We start from the raw sequence: 17,708 nt of genomic DNA, 5'->3' as shown, positions 1-17,708 counted from the left end.
TCATCATTTTAATTAGATGGTATCTAAAATATACTTACTGCTTTAGTTTTACAGGATCATATTGGACCTGCAGTTCTACATGAACTGGAGAAATTTCCTGTGCATTCATTAGGGCTTCCTGCTCTTATGTCAGATCCAAGTGCAAAAACCCCAGAGGAGGCATTGGTTCATATTTTTGGGGAGGCTAGAAGAACCACACCTAGTGTATTGTACTTACCCCAGTTTCAGCTTTGGTGGGAAACTGTAAGTGTAGCTAGTATTTTCTCGTGCATACTTATATTCTGAATCTGTATATTGAGTTTTACACTTTAGTCCATTATTTGAATACTTTTTTGAACTTGTTGCTGATAATGATGCAGGCACATGAGCAGCTTAAGGCAGTTCTGATCACTCTTCTAGAAGATTTGCCGTCAGATTTCCCCATATTATTACTCGGAACATCCTCAGTACCATTTAGTGAACTAGATGAAGCGTCATACTCAGTATTTGATCAACGTAATGTGTAAGCACACGCATTTTGTTATTTTTTGGATCACTTGTTCACATTTCTGGTAGTTTTGCTTCATTGTTCATTATGTACATCTTCATAAGAATTCCTTTGATTTCTATAATTAGTTTAGTGATTCCTTTGTGTGTCATCCATTGTTTGGTGTAAACTGTGTAATCATTATCTATAGTTGATAGCGTGTTGAATGGGACCACTTATAAGGAGCCTACATTACAGTGGCCATCTTTAAATTTTTAAGATATGTGCTTTTTTGAGCTTTTGAGTTGTAATGTTAATTACTTAGTGATATGACACTAGGACTTCTTAAGCTTTATTTTTCACTTGAAATTACTTGATACTTCTGAGTATTATTCAAGTTGCTGCATTGATTTGAAAAACTGCATAAAAATTCAAATCCAGAATTGCATTTCAATGCTATATTGCCATGTTTTATGCTCAAGCGTGGTTATTTTTATCTAAGACACTTATTAAGGTCATATTGGATGCTGCGTTGTTAAAAGCATGGTTCTTAGCCAAATGGCCTTAGGGTTTGACTTTATGAAGGTTGATCCCCATGTCACAAAGACATGTGAACATGAGGACGCGTGACGTGGATTCAACATGCAAGTTGGGTTTTTTTTGTTAAAATAGGACACAAGGACATGGATTTTTTTAATTTTTTAATAAAACACTATTTTGTTATTTTAAGATTAAAAAGTAGTTTTTTATTGAAAATAATATTTTAAATCATTAAAAGTATGAAAATAATAGCCGTATGTGTCGGTGTCTGTGCCCACGTGTCCAAGCGTGTCTGCTCGTGTCATGGGGGACAACACCAAAATGGCGTGTCCCTGTGACAGATTGTTCCCAAACTTTTCTACCCCCAAACCCCCAAAATAAAAGAAAATGAAAATAAAGAAACTTTGTCCAACCTCTGACTTTTTCCTTTTGTCCTGTACCGGTTTGTAAGTCCACAGATGTTTTGTATTAGAATGGGCTAGTTAATTCTCTAGGCATGGATGCATTTGTTTTTCTTTCTCCTAGGTTTCCTTTCTATCCTACACTTCCATATTGTTTGTGGGTTTTTAATTTAGGATTGTGCTCTATAGCCAAAGATGCTAGGCGGTGCTTTGGTCGGTGGACCCCTAAAAAGACTAGTCAGACTAATCGGTACCCCAATTTAAAAAATAAAAAAATATACAAAATTTGCAAATGAATTGCTAAAATTAATAACAAACATGTATGCAGCATAAAATCAATCAAGAAAAGTAGACCATAAACTGTTATATTACATAACCTACTCCAAAAAAATAAGAACAATTGAATAAACAAACCACAATTGTCAATATGAATAAAAGGTAGATAATTTAAACACAAATTAAAGTCTTAACAAATGTGTATGTTTAATTCTTTTAGTAATTTTTTCATCACATAAGTACACAATTACACATGCTTTCAAAGGATGCACATAACCAGAACACACACACACACACACACACACACACACACACACATACACACACACACACACACACACACACACATGAAAGGGTGTAACTGAAAACGATATGAACTTGACTTGAACAACACACACATGCACATGATTTAACGTGGTTCGGTCTAACCTGACCTACATCCACGATGAACCCTCACTCTCTATTTCACGCAGAGAGGGGCGGAGCCTCTTCCATTTATGTAGGTAACAAGAGTACAACCAAAATTATGTGGGACTCTACAATTTTCAATCACCTTAGAGTCCTTATTTATTTGATTTCCTATGTTAGAATTACAATCAATAGAAGTCCTTTTTGAAGAGGAGTTCTTAACATTAGGAGTCCTTCCAAGAGGTGACTCCTTGATGTAGGACTCTAGAAGAGGAGAGACCACACTGAGAGATGTCTTGGACTTATTGAATCCTTCTTGGATTGGCACAGGACCTTGGACACTCATCTCAACACGCCCCTTCAAGACAACCTCCATGAGGTTGAGCTTGTCTCTGAAGTGGTTGTATTTAGGACAAGGTAGAGGCTTTATAAGAATATCTACAACTTGATTTTGAGATGGGATGAACTGAACTTCAATTTCACCTGTAGAAACCTTTTCTCGAACGAAGTGGTAGTCAATCTCAATATGCTTGGCGCATGAAATACGAGATTGACAACCAAATATGTAGCCCCTAAGTTGTCGCACCATAAAGTAGGGACTTCACCTGGAACGACATCCAATTCTGACACTAACTATTTGAGCCAAGAAAGCTCAGAGACGTCTCCTGCAATTGCTTTGTATTTTGTTTCTGTACTGGACCTGGCTACAATACATTGTTTAGTTGAGCTCTATGACAACAAATTTGGTCTTATAAAGGTCAAGTACCCACTTGTAGACTTATGGTCGTTCGGGCATCCTGCCCAGTCAATAGGGGTGTCAACGGGTCGAGTTTACCCAGACCCGACCCGGACCAAGCCCTATAAGGTTTGGGTATGGTGACAAAAAAGAAGACTCGATTAAGACCCATGTCCGAACCTAGTCTGATTAATACATAGACCCGGGTATAATTTGTGAAATTTTATACCAAACCCGGTCTCGACCCGAGCTCTTATTAAGACCCATAAATTTTCAATGTAAAAATGATAAAAAATATTATTTTATTGGGTATGGTTCATGTAGTTCTTATTGGGTCCGAGTATGGTTTCTCTCTCTTATAGTAGATCTCGATTAGACCTGGGTCTGGACCTGATAGCATACCCGAAAATCTGGTCCAAGTCTGGTTCCACCTGGGTCCGAACCAAACTCGACCTGTTGACACCCTTACCAGTCAACATCAGAATAAGCAGACAAGCGAAGAGAACAAGACTTCTTGATTTGAAGACCTAAATTTAAAGTTCCCTTGAGGTATCTCAGGATTCTTTTGACATGGACCCAATGATCTTGATTTGGTTCATGCATGAGCTGACAGACTTTGTTGACTGATTACGCTATATCAGGCCTGGTGAACATCATATATTGAAGGGCGCCAATAATACTTCGATATTGAGTGACGTCTTCTAGAAGTGTTCCCCCATGTCTAGACAGGACAACATTGGGTGCAACTGGAGTGATCACAAGCTTGCAATCTGTCATGCTTGTTTTGAGCAAGAGGTCCAAGATATATTTTTGCTGGCACAACACAATTTCCGAATCCTCCTGAATCACTTCAATTCCAAGAAAATAATGAATAGGGCCCAGGTCTTTAATGAAAAATTCAAAAGCAAAGTCATGAATAATTCAGTTAACATTATCACATGAATTCCTTGTAATAATAATATCATCAACATATATCAGGACAACTATGTGACAACCCTTGTTATGACAAACAAAGAGTGATGGATCATCCTTGGACTCAACAAATCCCAATTTATCTGAATATACACAAAGCCTTAAAAACCACCTTCGGAGAGCCTGTTTTAATCCATAGAGAGCTCGATTGGGCTTGCACACAAAATTAGGTTGTTTCTTGTCTTCAAAACCTGGTGGTTGACTTATGTAAACTTCTTCTTTTAGAATATCGTAAAGGAAGGCATTATTTACTTCTAATTGATGCACCGACCAACCCAAACTGATTGCAATTGACATCATCCTGACCCTGACTGATGTTGGTTTTATAACGGGGCTAACATTTCAAAATTGTCAATTCCTTCTTGCTGGCTATACCCTTTGGCGATTAGGCGTACCTTATATCTGGCTATGGTTCCATCAACGTGTTTCTTATTTTTATAGATCCACTTACATCCAACAAGATTGGTAGCTTTATTTGGGGGTAATTTTGATAAAGAGCTTTGACTTCTTCTCCCATGGCTTGGTGCCATTTAGTTTCGGTGATAGCTTGGGTAAAGGAATATGGTTCTTGTTCTTCTTTGCTCAAGAGAACAATGGGATATTTGGAGCCAAAAAATAACCTTGGTTTTAACTTTCTATCTTGGGACCTTGTAACCATATGATGGGTTCTGGTGGGTGTTTGATTAGCAAGATCAACAACAAGGTTCAACCCTGGAGATCTAAGCAGCACGTCAGGCTCATTGGACTCACTTGATGTACCAGGCTAGGTAGGAATTGGGACTTCGGGTTCATTTTCAGGTCCAAGGAGAGATTGATAGGCAATATCAAGTGTTGGAGAGGTTGGCACTTCATGTGAGGCCCCAAGACTAGGTAGGAGGACAGGATTGGGTAGGTGGAATTGGGTATGAGAGAACTCTTCCCCGTAGAGCTGGTCACATTTGGACTCTCAGGTAGACTAGGTTTCTGATTGTGGATCCATTTTGACACTTCTTGGAATGTCGGACTCTTTCTTTCCAGCATAAAGAATTTTTCTTTCATAAAAAATGATACGCCTTGAGATAAAGGTTTTCTTGTTTATTGGGTCATAGCATATGTATCCCTTGTAGTTAGATCCATACCCAATAAAAACGTAGGGCTTAGATTTTTTATCAAGTTTGGACTTGGTGTAGGGAACCAAGTAGGGGTAACATGTGCACCCAAAAAATTTTAAGTGCGCATAACCAGGTGCATGTTTGAGCAGGGGCTCGTAGGAAGACCTTTGACCAAGGTTTGACGTAGAAATCCGATTGATTAGATATGTGGCGGTTCTGAAGGCATCTACCCAAAAGTTATGGTCCAATGACGCATGAAGTAATAATGTCAACCTTGTTTCAATTACGTGTCTATGTTTTCACTCTACTACACTATTTTGTTCAGGGGTGTGAGGACAAGACAACAAGCGTTTGATTCCACGTTCATTAAGGAATCCTGAAAACTCTTTGCTAACAAACTCTCCACCACCATCACTATGAAATATCTTAATTTGATTTCCGATTTGCTTTTCAATATATTTTTGAAATTCATGAAACATGGAAAAACATGATTTCTTGACCAATGCAAATAACCAAGAAAACTTTGAAAAGTCATCAACAAGTAGCATATAAAATCTATACCCTTCACGGGATGACGTTGGTGCAAGACCCCAAAGATCCGCATGAACCAACTCTAGGGGAGCTTGAGTGGATAACTCTGATTTTGCAAACGACAATTTGTGAGTTTTGCTAACAACACATGACGAACATAATTCAAAATCATTATTCATGAATAAAATAAATTTATTTTTCTCTAGTTTTTTTTCAAAACCTTGAGGCCAGGATGTCCTAGCTGACAATGCCAAACTTCATAAGAAAATCTAAACTTATTATGACCTATGTTGTCTGGGTACAAGTGCAAGTACGGGTACATAGGGTACGACACACAACAATTTTAAAAAATGAGGGTACGAGGACACAACTATATATATAGAGAGAGAGGAAAGAGTTTGGATCTTGATCAGAACCAGGTTTGATAGTGACTTAACGAAATAGGGAGCAGCACAATCCCCACACTCTCTCTCTCTCTCTCTCTATATATATATATATATATAAAGTCAGTCTTGAGTTTGACCCATGCCTGACTCAGACCTGGACCAAAACAAATCCATGTCTAGTCCAAATATGGGTTGCTTTGACCCAAGTCTGAATCAGTCCTGGGTCAAAACAAATCCAGGTCATTTATACTCAGGCCTCATTCAGATCTGTGGGTCAGATCAGGCCTGATTTAGACTTGGATCAGAACCAGGTTTGGATCAGAGTCAGATCTAAATCTGACCTAGATCAGACTCAAGTAATACCTGGCTGCTTCTTGAGCCAGATATTTTAAAAGTTGGAAAGGAGAAAATAAGAGAGAGAGAGAGACCCGACCCAAGGAAAAGGAGAAAGAGAGGGTTAGGGCAAGTTTTTGCAACCCTCACCCCCTTTCGAGTCTCTTCCTTCCTCCATGATCTCCTCCTACTTCACTTACTAGCCAGCAACACCACGATGAGGCACACAACCCTTTCCAGCAAGGTACCCCTCTCTCTCTCTCTCTCTTTACTCGGAGAAACTGCCCCAGGCAACCTAGCCGTGCTGGCTCATTCTGCCATACTTATGGTTGGTGTCCTGTCTGCGTCAAACTCCAAGGGCTTACCCCTCAACCCCAGGGAGTCGCCAAGCTTCGGCTTGCACAGGGGGGTGGCACCTATGTGATTTGAATGACGGTCTAGGCCCCATCCCACTATATGCCAAACCCCTTAGGTCTCTCTCTCTTCTTCTTCCTCCTTTGTTGCTCCCCCATCTTCCTTCTCTTCCCTCTCCGTCTTCACATCGAGACCCTCTCTTTCTCTTCTTTTCTCCTCTTTCTCTTTCTTTTTCTTCTTCCTCTGTTGCTCACCCTTCTTCCTTCTCTTCCCTCTCCCTCTTCTCCATATTGAGACCCTCTCTCTCTCTTCTTTTCTCCTCTTCCTCTTTCTTTTTCTTCTTCTTCTTTGTCCTCTTCCTCTTCCTTTTTCTTCTTCCTCGTCAAATAAAAAAAAAGTTTGGGTCAGGGTTGGACTTGACATGGAGCAACGCGGGACCCGACCCACGGTGTATCCGCACTGTGTCTGGTACCACCCCCGTGTCGATGCATGTCGAGACGGGTACACTGACCATTTTGGTGTGCCCCAATTACATAGATTATGACTAACTTTATCAAAACTGACTTCAAGGATCTCTGATTTCCTTTTTCACACTATTTATTCAGCCAAGTGTAAAGTTCTCCCTTACTCGGTCCTTTTAGGAGAGTAGTCCCATCATGCAAATCCTTCGCACAAAACCCAATAGCATCGAATTAAAGGGAACAATGATTATCTCTTGTAAACTTAACTACTTACAGGAGATTGCACTTAATATAAGGCATACGTAGAATATCTTTCAATATAAAAGTCTTATTTTCATGCTTTAAAGAAAGATTACCTGTATTTCATATAGGCAACTGTGAGCCGCTCCCTACCATGATGTTATCGGCACCTTGATATTCATTTTTGCTGGTCATGCCTTGTCTTTCGGTGTGACATGGTGTGTAGCCCCAGTGTTCGGGTATCACGTTGAATCCTGCATACTATTGAGTGCCATGACTGCAAGCACTTTTGGAATATCATAGCATGTGCGAACAATATGATTATGACAACCATAAAATTGACAAATTACCTGTTCCTCTTTTTTATTGGGACGTGACTGAGATTGACCACCTTATCCTTGTTAAAATTGTGGAAATTTAAAAAAAATCATACAACACCTCTTCTGGAACGACCTCTACCTTTGCCTTGTCCACCACCTCTCCCACGCCCTCTTTGGGGAAAGCAGGTTGTGGTAGATGTTTTTCCTTGAGGGGGTTGCTTATTAATCATTTGCAACCACATGAGTGAAAATAAAAGTAACAAAGCTTTCATAGTCTCTTGAGAGGCCATTCAACATGTAGTGAACCAGATTTTCATCTGAAACAGGTTCACTAACGGTACACAAAGATTCTGCAAGAAATTTTATTTAGTTTAGATACTCTACCATACTTTTCTCCTCATTTTTGACATCCTGAAAGTCCTTATTTTACTGCATGATTCAAATGCTAGATTAAGACGAGTAAGCACATTCCAACGTGATCCATGCTTCATGGGCAGACAAAATACTAATGATCTGTCCCAACAGAAGCTCACTAACAGTAGCATAAATCCAACTTAAGGCCAATTGATCAGCCATTTTTCACACCTTGTATTCTAGATTTAGCTTAATCTTATCTCCTTCTCTAATATACTGACTTGGAGCAGGGAAGGATCCATCGACATAATGAGATATTGAGAAAACATAACACACTGTATATGAGATCTCCACAACAGATAGTTGTGTCTATCAAGTTTGATCGACAACAATGAGGAAAGAGCATTCCACTGGATGGCCGAATTAGGCATGAAGGATGAGAGATTTGACGAAGACGAGGCTGAACTTGAAGCCATGAGAAACACGACCAGGAGGGAGAGAGCTTCAATCAATGAGGCACGTGATGGTCATCAGGCTCTGAAACCATGAAAATGATATGAACTTGATTTGAACAACACACACATGCACACTATATAACGGGGTTCGGTCTAACGTGACCTACGTCCACGATGAACCCTCACTCTCTCTATTTCACGTAGAGATGAGGGGACTCTTTCATTTATGTAGGTAACAAGAGTGCAATCAAAATTATGTGAGACTCTATAATTTCCAATCACTTTGGAGCTATGTCACACGGACTCGGCTAGGGGGTCGACACACCCGCGTCGACACGCCCCGACACAGGTGCGGCTTCGGACATGGGGCAGACTCGGTCAACAGGTGTCAGACTCGGTCAATGCACCTGGGCCGAGTCCGTCCACTTTGTAGACTCGGTCAACTTTGACCAAGTCTATATTCATTCATTTTTTAGGGCAAAAAATTAAAAAAAATCAATTTTTTATATATATATTTTAAAATATATATAGCCAGTGTGCACAGACAGTCACAGACTGTGTGCACAGTCAGTCACAAACTGTGTGCACAATCACATGGCCAGTGCTATCTTATTACTTTGATCGTTCCCAGTGCTATCTTATTAATTTATTGTTATATATAATTATATATATTTTTAAAAAATTATATATATAGCCGAGTCCCCGTGTCCAAAATTTTTGAAATTGCACCGTACCCGTGTCGCACCCGCACCCATGTGACATAGCTTTGGAGCCCTTATTCGATTGGTTTCCTACATTAGAATTACAATCAATAGAAGTCTTTTCTGAAGAGTTCTTAACATTAGGAGGAGTCCCTTCCAAGAGGTGACTCCTTGATGTAGGACTCTGGAAGAGGAGAGGCCACACTCAGAGACGTCTTGGGCTTCTTGGATTGGTGCAGGACCCTGGACACTCATCTCAACAGTAACAGTGGACATCCTTCCATCGAACAAACGTCGGATGTGATGGGCACGTCCGATTTCAATTCCTTTTTTGTGATTTTGGGGCTTTAGCGATGGTCTCGAACGACACTAAAGCCCTGGGCGGAAAATATGCTTTTAGCAGCGGTCGAGAACTGCCGCTAAAAGTGCATTTTGTGTTAAACACGTGCCCGCAGCACGCAGCTGATCACGCGTGCGATCAGCAGTGGGTGCGCGTCTGCTAATTATGTTGTCCACTGTTATGCCCTACTCTCTCTCTCTCTACATATACATATATATACGTGTGTGTATAAGTATATTTTCAAATATTCAACACACACACACATATATATATATTATATTCATAACATAATTAGAATATGGTATATATATTTATTTATAAAAATAAAAATCACACTTTCAGCCCTCGCAAAAAAATTCATAGAAACACAGTAACATGAACACACACACACATATATATGGGTTTATATTTGGTACAATTGATTGTACCTACAATCTAGTTTGAATCTCACGATGCGAGTTTTGAAACAATCTAATCTCATAGATTGGTTCAGCATGCTCGATTTAGTAGAAATTGACTCTTGGATCATTTTTTTGGATGAAAAAATATTTTTTTATGAGTCGATAAAATTGTTGCCTTCATAGCCGTTATTTTTGGATCGCCAAAAAAACCTGTATACAGGTCGGTCGGTGATTCAAAAGCCAGTTCTCACTAAACAAAACATGTAGATCACATCTATGGTGTTAGATGTGAGAAAAAAACCAAACAAAAGGGTTCTGCCCCATTTCTCGGTCGTTCGCACCTAGAATTGACTGTAACAAATCTTAACCACATATATATATATATATATATATATATATAGAGAGAGAGAGAGAGAGAGAGAGAGAGAGAGAGAGAGAGAGAGAGAGAGAGAGAGAGAGAGAGAGGGTCCACCCCCTGTCCTCCCCTTCAAAATCTGTATGTTAGATATGTTTTTTGGCAAATCTGACCACATGGATGTGATCTTCATGGTTGAAAACATATGAATAGACTCTTGGATCAAACTTTTTGATGTGTAGATAGGATTTTACAAGGATAAAAAAAATCAATGGTTTTGAAATTTCTGAAACTTTCTATGTTATAAATTCTTACCTACATAAAAAAAACTTTGATCCAAGAGTCTAATCATATGTCTTCAACCATGGAGATCACATCTATAGGATAAGATTTGCCAAAAAACATATCTAATATACAGATTTTGAAGGGGAGGACAAGTGACAGTATGTGTTACTCACCGACTAGGCGCCCTAGTCGGCAAAATTAGTACTTTTCAAGATGCCACCAAGGAACTCCTAGGCCCAGCTGGTTTTGCTTGCCCAGTCCGACTAGGCGCCTAGTCTTACTCATCGGCTAGGCACCTAGTTGGCGAAATTGGTACCTTTTCAAGATACCACCTAGGAACTCCTAGGCCTAGGCATTTTTCCCACACCCAGACCGACTAGGTGGCTTTTGACTACATGTGGTCTTTAGGATATGTTTGACACTGCCAGATCTTTCTCTTGGATTTTTAATTTCCTACTTGTTAAATACATGAAGCAGCTCATTGCTTGCATGACCACAAGAACTGTCATCAGGTTTTTATTCTTGTCAGAGGTTTACAGTTTTCTTTTGCCTTAACTATCTAAAGGTCCTTCCCTTTTTAAACCCTGCTCTGGCTTTTGCATCCGTTGATACCATGATTGATGTCCTTGATATGTTTCCTTGCTAATTTGAATGTCATATTGGTTGGTTCATCATCTGGATCCAACATATTGTTTTCAAAGGAGACAATCCTTAGTTTTAGGTGAGCTTCACCAGATGAGATCGTAGGATGAGTACATTGGAAAAATGGGAACCTAGAGGCAAAATGGGTGACCATTTGATGTTTAGGTTGACTGGTTCAGGCCCTGTAAGAGAGAACTTTGTGGTCCACTCATTCATTTAGCGCGAAATTTTCAATTTCGTTGAGTGACACTAAAACTAAAACATATCGAAAATGTGCAAAATCAATGAGAGCTAGATGAATGCCATCTCCTGTTAGTTATTATGCACTTCTATGCCATGGGAATTCATGTGTTCAAATCGGCCTGATTTTTTGTGTTTTAAGTTGATGTGGCCATTTTAAGACGCTTCTTTGTTGCCCTTCATGTATCTGGTTTTACTGATAGAACACAATAAGGGACTTGATTAGACTCTCCATTTGTGATGCTTTTTACTTTTGTAAAATATAGCTAGATCTTAGAGTTGATTTCATATGTATGAATGGTGTTTGACTTTCATCTCAACTTCAAATTGATTTATGTTTTGGGGTTGCTCGACAAAGAATGCCAACAGGTTCAATCTTAATTTCTTCTTCTATATATAGGTGCAGTGGTGCCAAAAATATCTGTTCTAGATGAGGTGATACAGGTTGGATTTTGAAAACTTGTTAGGATTGTATTAATTATGGATGATTCCATTAAACATCAGTTCCCATGTGGGTGTAAGTTTTAATTGATCAAGTTATACAGCATTGTTCTTTACCCATTCAAATTTTTTTATCTAGTTGACAAAATTGAGGAAATGCACATGTTCTGCCTTTTCTCTGAGCTTCTTCCAGTGTCATGATTATTTCTTTGATTTCTCTACCAGTTATCAAGTTGAAAAGCCAACTTCAGAGGACAGATCTATGTTTTTCGGACAATTAATTGAAGCAGTTTTCTCTATCCCTTCTGAAGAAACAAGGGCTCGTTCCCAAGAATCAAACTCCATTCCAAAGCTTGCTAAGGTTCCCAAGACAGTCAGTTGTCCAAAGGCTTCTGAATTAAAGGCCAAGGCAGAAGCTGAGGAGCATGCTCTTCGTCGCCTTCGGATGTGTCTTCGAGATGTTTGTAATCGGTATGCTGAAGGATCTCTTTGCCAGTAATTTTTCTTCTGATCTTGTCATTAAGCAGACTGAACTTTGCCCAATTGGTTATTTGAAAAGTAAATTGTCATATTTTCAGTTGCTTTTAAACTTGGTTTTGTTGCTCATAGTTCTCCAGATCACTTCTTCAAAATAAAGAGTTTTCTTTGGAAAGTTGAATGTGTACTATGAATGCTTAAAAACATTGCAGAAATAAGATTTGCTTCCTGTGATTGATTTGCTAGTGTTTTGGCTGAAGAAAGTTCTCGAGGCTGATCTGTCAAAATGCTTAACGTTGAAGATTTCTGCATCAAAATCATGGCAGTCTTAGAATGAAGGCTGTCATTTAAGTATGAATATGGGGGGGTTCTTGCAGCTAATCCAGTCTTACTTTGGTCCATTAAATTCAATTGATTTTATTCAACCTTCCTAAAACAGGCACGCTATTTTCTTCTAGTATTCAGGATAACTGCAAGATGCATATATTATCATTGTGCAGTACTGATGCATATTTTATGTTAAAGAAATTTTTAGGGTTCATGAATGTAAAGCCTATAAACTTTTTGAAAGATACGTAGGATTTTCTTCACCAGGACTTGCACAAACTATGGCTGATTTGGTGGTTTTTTCTACCGTCTTTCAATGTATGATGTAGGATTCTCTACGATAAAAGGTTCAGTGCATTTCATTATCCAGTGATGGATGAAGATGCACCCAACTACCGCAGTATCATCCAACATCCTATGGACATGGCTACGATGTTGCAACGTGTTGATTGTGGGCAATATCTTACACGTTCATCGTTCCTTCTAGACATCGACCTTGTTGTAGCAAACGCAAAAGTATGGGTTCAATCATTATGTTGGTAGCATACTCCATATTTCGCCATCTTAATTTGTTCCTTCTCACATGCAGGCTTATAATGGTGATGACTACAATGGAGCTAGGATTGTGAGCAAAGCATATGAGCTTCGAGATGCTGTATGCTTTTGATCATACTTTTCTGTTGCAGAAGGTTGATGAAATCCCGAGAACTTGATGAACGTGTTTTTCTTAACCCATTATTTTTTTACAGGTGCATGGAATGCTGTCACAGATGGACCCTGCACTTGTTTCATTTTGTGACAAAATAGCCGCACAAGGGGGCCCCACTCTCATACCAGAGGAGCTGTGTACTGGCCCTACTTTACCTGCAACTCCTGTTGTACAATTGGCAAATGCAACGAGAACAAGTGCACGCCTGCGTCATGTCCAACCAGAGGTTAATCTGTGTCAAAGTTATGAAGCACTGAAAAGGTCCAAGAAGCACAATGATACTGAGCAATCAGGTAGTCTTAGTATCTACTGAGGTGCTCCATGGCTCTTTGTAGTTTTGTTTTCTTAGCTATTCTATCATTTTAATCTCATGCGCCCTACTTTTTCTGATGCTAATAATTGCCAACAAGCATGTTGTGGCTTAATGATTATTGAAAATGATAGGTGTATCTATTCTCCAGTAGTGAAATTGTTCTCCTTCCCCGTGTCCACCAAAATCATTCAGACCATAAATTCATGGTGCACAGTTCGTGACCAGTCAATTGGTTTTACATCTGATGTAGTTTTTCTCTTTTTTTGTGTGTGCACATTTGTGGATGTGCGTGTGACTTGTGCCGTGAGGCTTGGTGATGATCATGATTGTATGCAGGCATGAGGCCTGGTGATGATCCATGATACACATTCTACTTAATATAAGCTTGAACTGGATCTGATTTGAGTCATCCTCTTTTATCACAAAATCTGTGTTAACTCTACATGATTTTGTCTATTCTGCAGGTGCTCAACCTACGGCGGTGCCTGAAGATAGGCTTCAAACAACAGAGGCTGCAACTACAAAGGCCAATGCTTCAACGCAAGCGATTGTGCTGCAAGAAGCTGAAGAAAATGGTGTTGTAAAAGCTTTGGATGGTTGTCCAGATGCAGACAAGCCATCTGAAGCAGAGGAAAGTGCTGCAACATGCAGTGATGCTCCACATGCAACAGAAAACAATGTTTGTGAACCTGGAAGAACTCCAGTGGAGAAGGAAATGAGCAATCAGGTTGAAGTCATCAAGCAATGGCTGGTTGAACGAACGCAGGAGTACGGTGTGCCACAACTCGAGAGGCTTTATACACGAATCATGCAAGGTGCCATAGCAACCAAAGGGTGCCAAGGTCTAGACAAGCACTCCATCTTGAGATTTTTGTTGGATTTTGTTGAGGACGAGGGGAACTTCTGAAGCTTGTTGAATGCATGTTTCTACTCCTTGCCCTTCCCTTTTTAGTTTTAAATTTGATTTTCCATGTGATTTTCTTTCTAATTATTTTTTGGCCTATTTATTGGTCAGTTTTCCTCTCGCTGATTGTAGACTGATTGTGGACGACTAGGAGGGCTTTCATTTCTTTTCTACGTGTTTTTAACATATTTAAATAAAAAAATGATCGTATTAAATGGATAATTTGACTTTATTCCCTAAAAACCCTATAATTTTGATATTCTCTTGATCAAAATCACAAATATCTGGCATTGTTAGGACCTTTACCTTTCACAACTGCGAATTGAGACCTTATTGCGATAAAATGCTACTCATTTAAATTCATAATTGTAAGTTTTCTTTATGTGGATCCTATGAATTTGCATAAATTTATTTATGAATTTTTGGTGAAACTGAAACCACTAAAATCGTAAATATTCTATGTTTTTGCATATACTTTAATGTTCGCTTTCACATATACTTTAATATTTTGTAAAATATATTTACGAAACTCTACTTAAACTAAAACCACTAAAATTGCATATCATATGTTTTTTGACATAATTCACTATTTTGCATAAATATATTTGCGATAATCCTACTGGTTCACAAAAAAATTTCTTTCAAAAATGAATTGGGTATTTGTAATTTTAGTTGTTTTAGAGATGATGTGAAACAATAGAATTTTTGCGAAATAGTTGGATTGGCAAATATATTTATGTGAATTTGTGAATTATATGCGAAAAAGTATGATAGATGTAATTTCAGAGGTTTCAATTTAAGTTGTCATATGTTTAAGTGAATTCATGAAGTATTTGTGATTTTAGCGGTTTCAGTTTTTTAAGTGGAGTTTCACATATAACAACCTAAATAACAGTCAATAAACAAATAGACATTCAAAATATTTAAACATTCAAATGATTTGAAAATGTAAAAATAATGACATTATATACAAATCATTCAACAATGTTTTTAGTTTAAACATTCAAATCATTTAACAATATTTTTAATGTAAATATTTAAATAATTTAATGACATTCAAATGACTTTACATAAAAACTCATTCATAAAAACATTCAAATGACATTATATACAAATTAATGACATTCAAATGACTTTACATAAAAAATCATTAATATAAATCTGTAAATGACATTATATATAAATCAATGAGTTATAATATTGATCTTTGAATATATACAAAATAATAATAATAATAATAAAATGAATTTCTATAATTCAGGATGTTGTGATTGTCTTTCAAATGACATTATATACAAACCAATAAGTTACAATGTTGATCTTCGAATACATAAAAAAAAATAAAAAATAATCAAATGAATTTCTATAATTGAGGATACTGTGATTGTCGCGATCGTAGCCCTTCGATGATCATATTTGCGTTCTCCAGAAGGTCAACTTGAGTACGTATCATATTCTTTGGCATGCAGATTTCTTCAAGTGCAAGAGCCAACTCTCCTTTCGATCCACATATGGTTTTTTTTTGCTTTTCTCCAACTTTTTTCTCCTCCTTAAAGACCCACTTTTTCATTGAAGAATATGCAACTTGCTAGGCGACTACAAAATCATCATTGGTGACATGTGTCAAAGAGGACAAGCTGATGTCTTCGCCACCCTCACACCAGTCTTAAAGTTCAGAAAGGAATACCGTGGAGTAATTCTTCGTGGCATGTTATAAAAATTTGTTAAATAGGGTGGCTTGTAGCAATATTAAACAAATCAATGATTGAATGTATATATGTATAGTAGCAATTTCAATTTCAATTATATTAATGGATAGTAGTAATATATATCTCAATTTAATCAATGAAATCAGTCAATTTCAATGAATTTTTACATATCTTATGCATACATGACAAACTAATTAATTGCATTCATGGATAGTAGTAGTAATATATATATATATATATATATATATATATATATATATATATATATATATATAACCAATGAAATCAATCAATTTTAATGAATTTCTACATGTTTCACACATATATAACAAACTAATCAATTGCATTTATGGATAGTAGCAACATTAAACTAATCAATTATTGAATGTATATATGTATAGTAGGAATTTTAATTTTAATTTTAATTTTAATTTTAATTTTAATTTTAATTTTAATTTTAATTTTAATTTTAATTGCATTCATGGATAGTAGCAATACCTATCCACGAGCACTGTACCTTCTTTCGCGCTGCAACCTCTTTATCGGAGCTTGCACTTTCTTCTCCGCATGAAGATTTAACATCAAACTCCTGAATGTTGTTTGCATTTGATCCAACCACATGATCCTCACTTATATCTACTTATTGAAGAGGGTCCATATTAACCTCAACCCCTTGGTCAGGTACCTCCTCTGCCCCTCTCACCTGCCACTATAGGTGGTCGTATCTCCAGCTTCATTTATCCGGGCATTGAGGTTAGCAACAACCTCAATACTAGCCAGCATATTCGAGCCACTTTGAAAATTTGCGCCTACAACAAAGGTGCTAGCAACAACCACCGGACAAGATTGTGCCTACAAACTGCTCAACTTTTTCTGCACATGCAGCCTTAGATACAAGCCACTTTGAAATTTGTAGTTGTTCATTGTAAGACAATTCAGGATTTTCTTTCAACACACTATTTGAGCACAACTGTATGTGATTATTGAGGTTGCATTTTTTATGAAAAACATTGGACACCCACATTTTTGTCTTTGGATGTGTCTCCCTCTCTACCCACTTTTGCAAACTAAGTCGTACTTCCAAATTACCATGATGACCCAATTCATAGTTTTTCATTGGCTTTTATTATTGTGCTACAACAATAGAAGATGATGTTTGTATTGTCCCCTTCATTGTCTTCTTCTTATTGGTCATATTAGATTAATAAACAGATTCAAAATTTTCTACAATAACAAGACAAGGAATATTGAACAAGCATTGCAAAAACAAACAAACTATTTGTATTTCAACAAGCATTTAAAAAAGGAAACATTGTGCTTATCGAAAATATTTAAAAAATAATTTATTAAAAAAAAGAAAACATTGTTTGATTCAACCGTTAAACAAAAGGAAATATTGTGTGATTTAGTCGTTAAACAAAATGAAAAAATGTTTGATTTAGCCGTTAAACAAAAGGGAACACTGTGCTTATCGAAAAAAACATGTTGTCGATGATTCAACACTGATGAAGTGCCTCCTATGAATATTTGCCAAAAATAA

The 17,708-nt window shown here is 37.6% G+C and overlaps 1 protein-coding gene across 3 annotated transcripts in view; it reads left to right on the top strand.

Moving 5' to 3' along the window:
* LOC149840906 (ATPase family AAA domain-containing protein At1g05910-like) overlaps positions 1 to 14,577 on the top strand; it is a 37,821-nt gene extending 23,244 nt beyond the window's left edge. For all 3 annotated transcript variants that reach the window (XM_090004582.1, XM_090004583.1, XM_090004584.1), the window contains 7 exons: positions 55 to 243; positions 360 to 502; positions 11,955 to 12,200; positions 12,863 to 13,049; positions 13,123 to 13,188; positions 13,283 to 13,535; positions 14,020 to 14,577. In XM_090004582.1, the coding sequence (XP_089860708.1) occupies positions 55 to 243; positions 360 to 502; positions 11,955 to 12,200; positions 12,863 to 13,049; positions 13,123 to 13,188; positions 13,283 to 13,535; positions 14,020 to 14,462 (1,527 nt within the window). In that variant the 3' untranslated portion in view covers positions 14,463 to 14,577. The remainder of the gene's footprint in view (positions 1 to 54; positions 244 to 359; positions 503 to 11,954; positions 12,201 to 12,862; positions 13,050 to 13,122; positions 13,189 to 13,282; positions 13,536 to 14,019) is intronic.
* The last annotated feature ends 3,131 nt before the right edge of the window (positions 14,578 to 17,708 follow it).

Source organism: Nuphar pumila, chromosome 4 (genome assembly GCF_984573655.1).
Source record: "Nuphar pumila chromosome 4, dmNupPumi1.hap1.1, whole genome shotgun sequence".
Classification (NCBI taxonomy): domain Eukaryota; kingdom Viridiplantae; phylum Streptophyta; class Magnoliopsida; order Nymphaeales; family Nymphaeaceae; genus Nuphar; species Nuphar pumila.
This window is presented reverse-complemented; position numbering and strand designations above follow the sequence as displayed.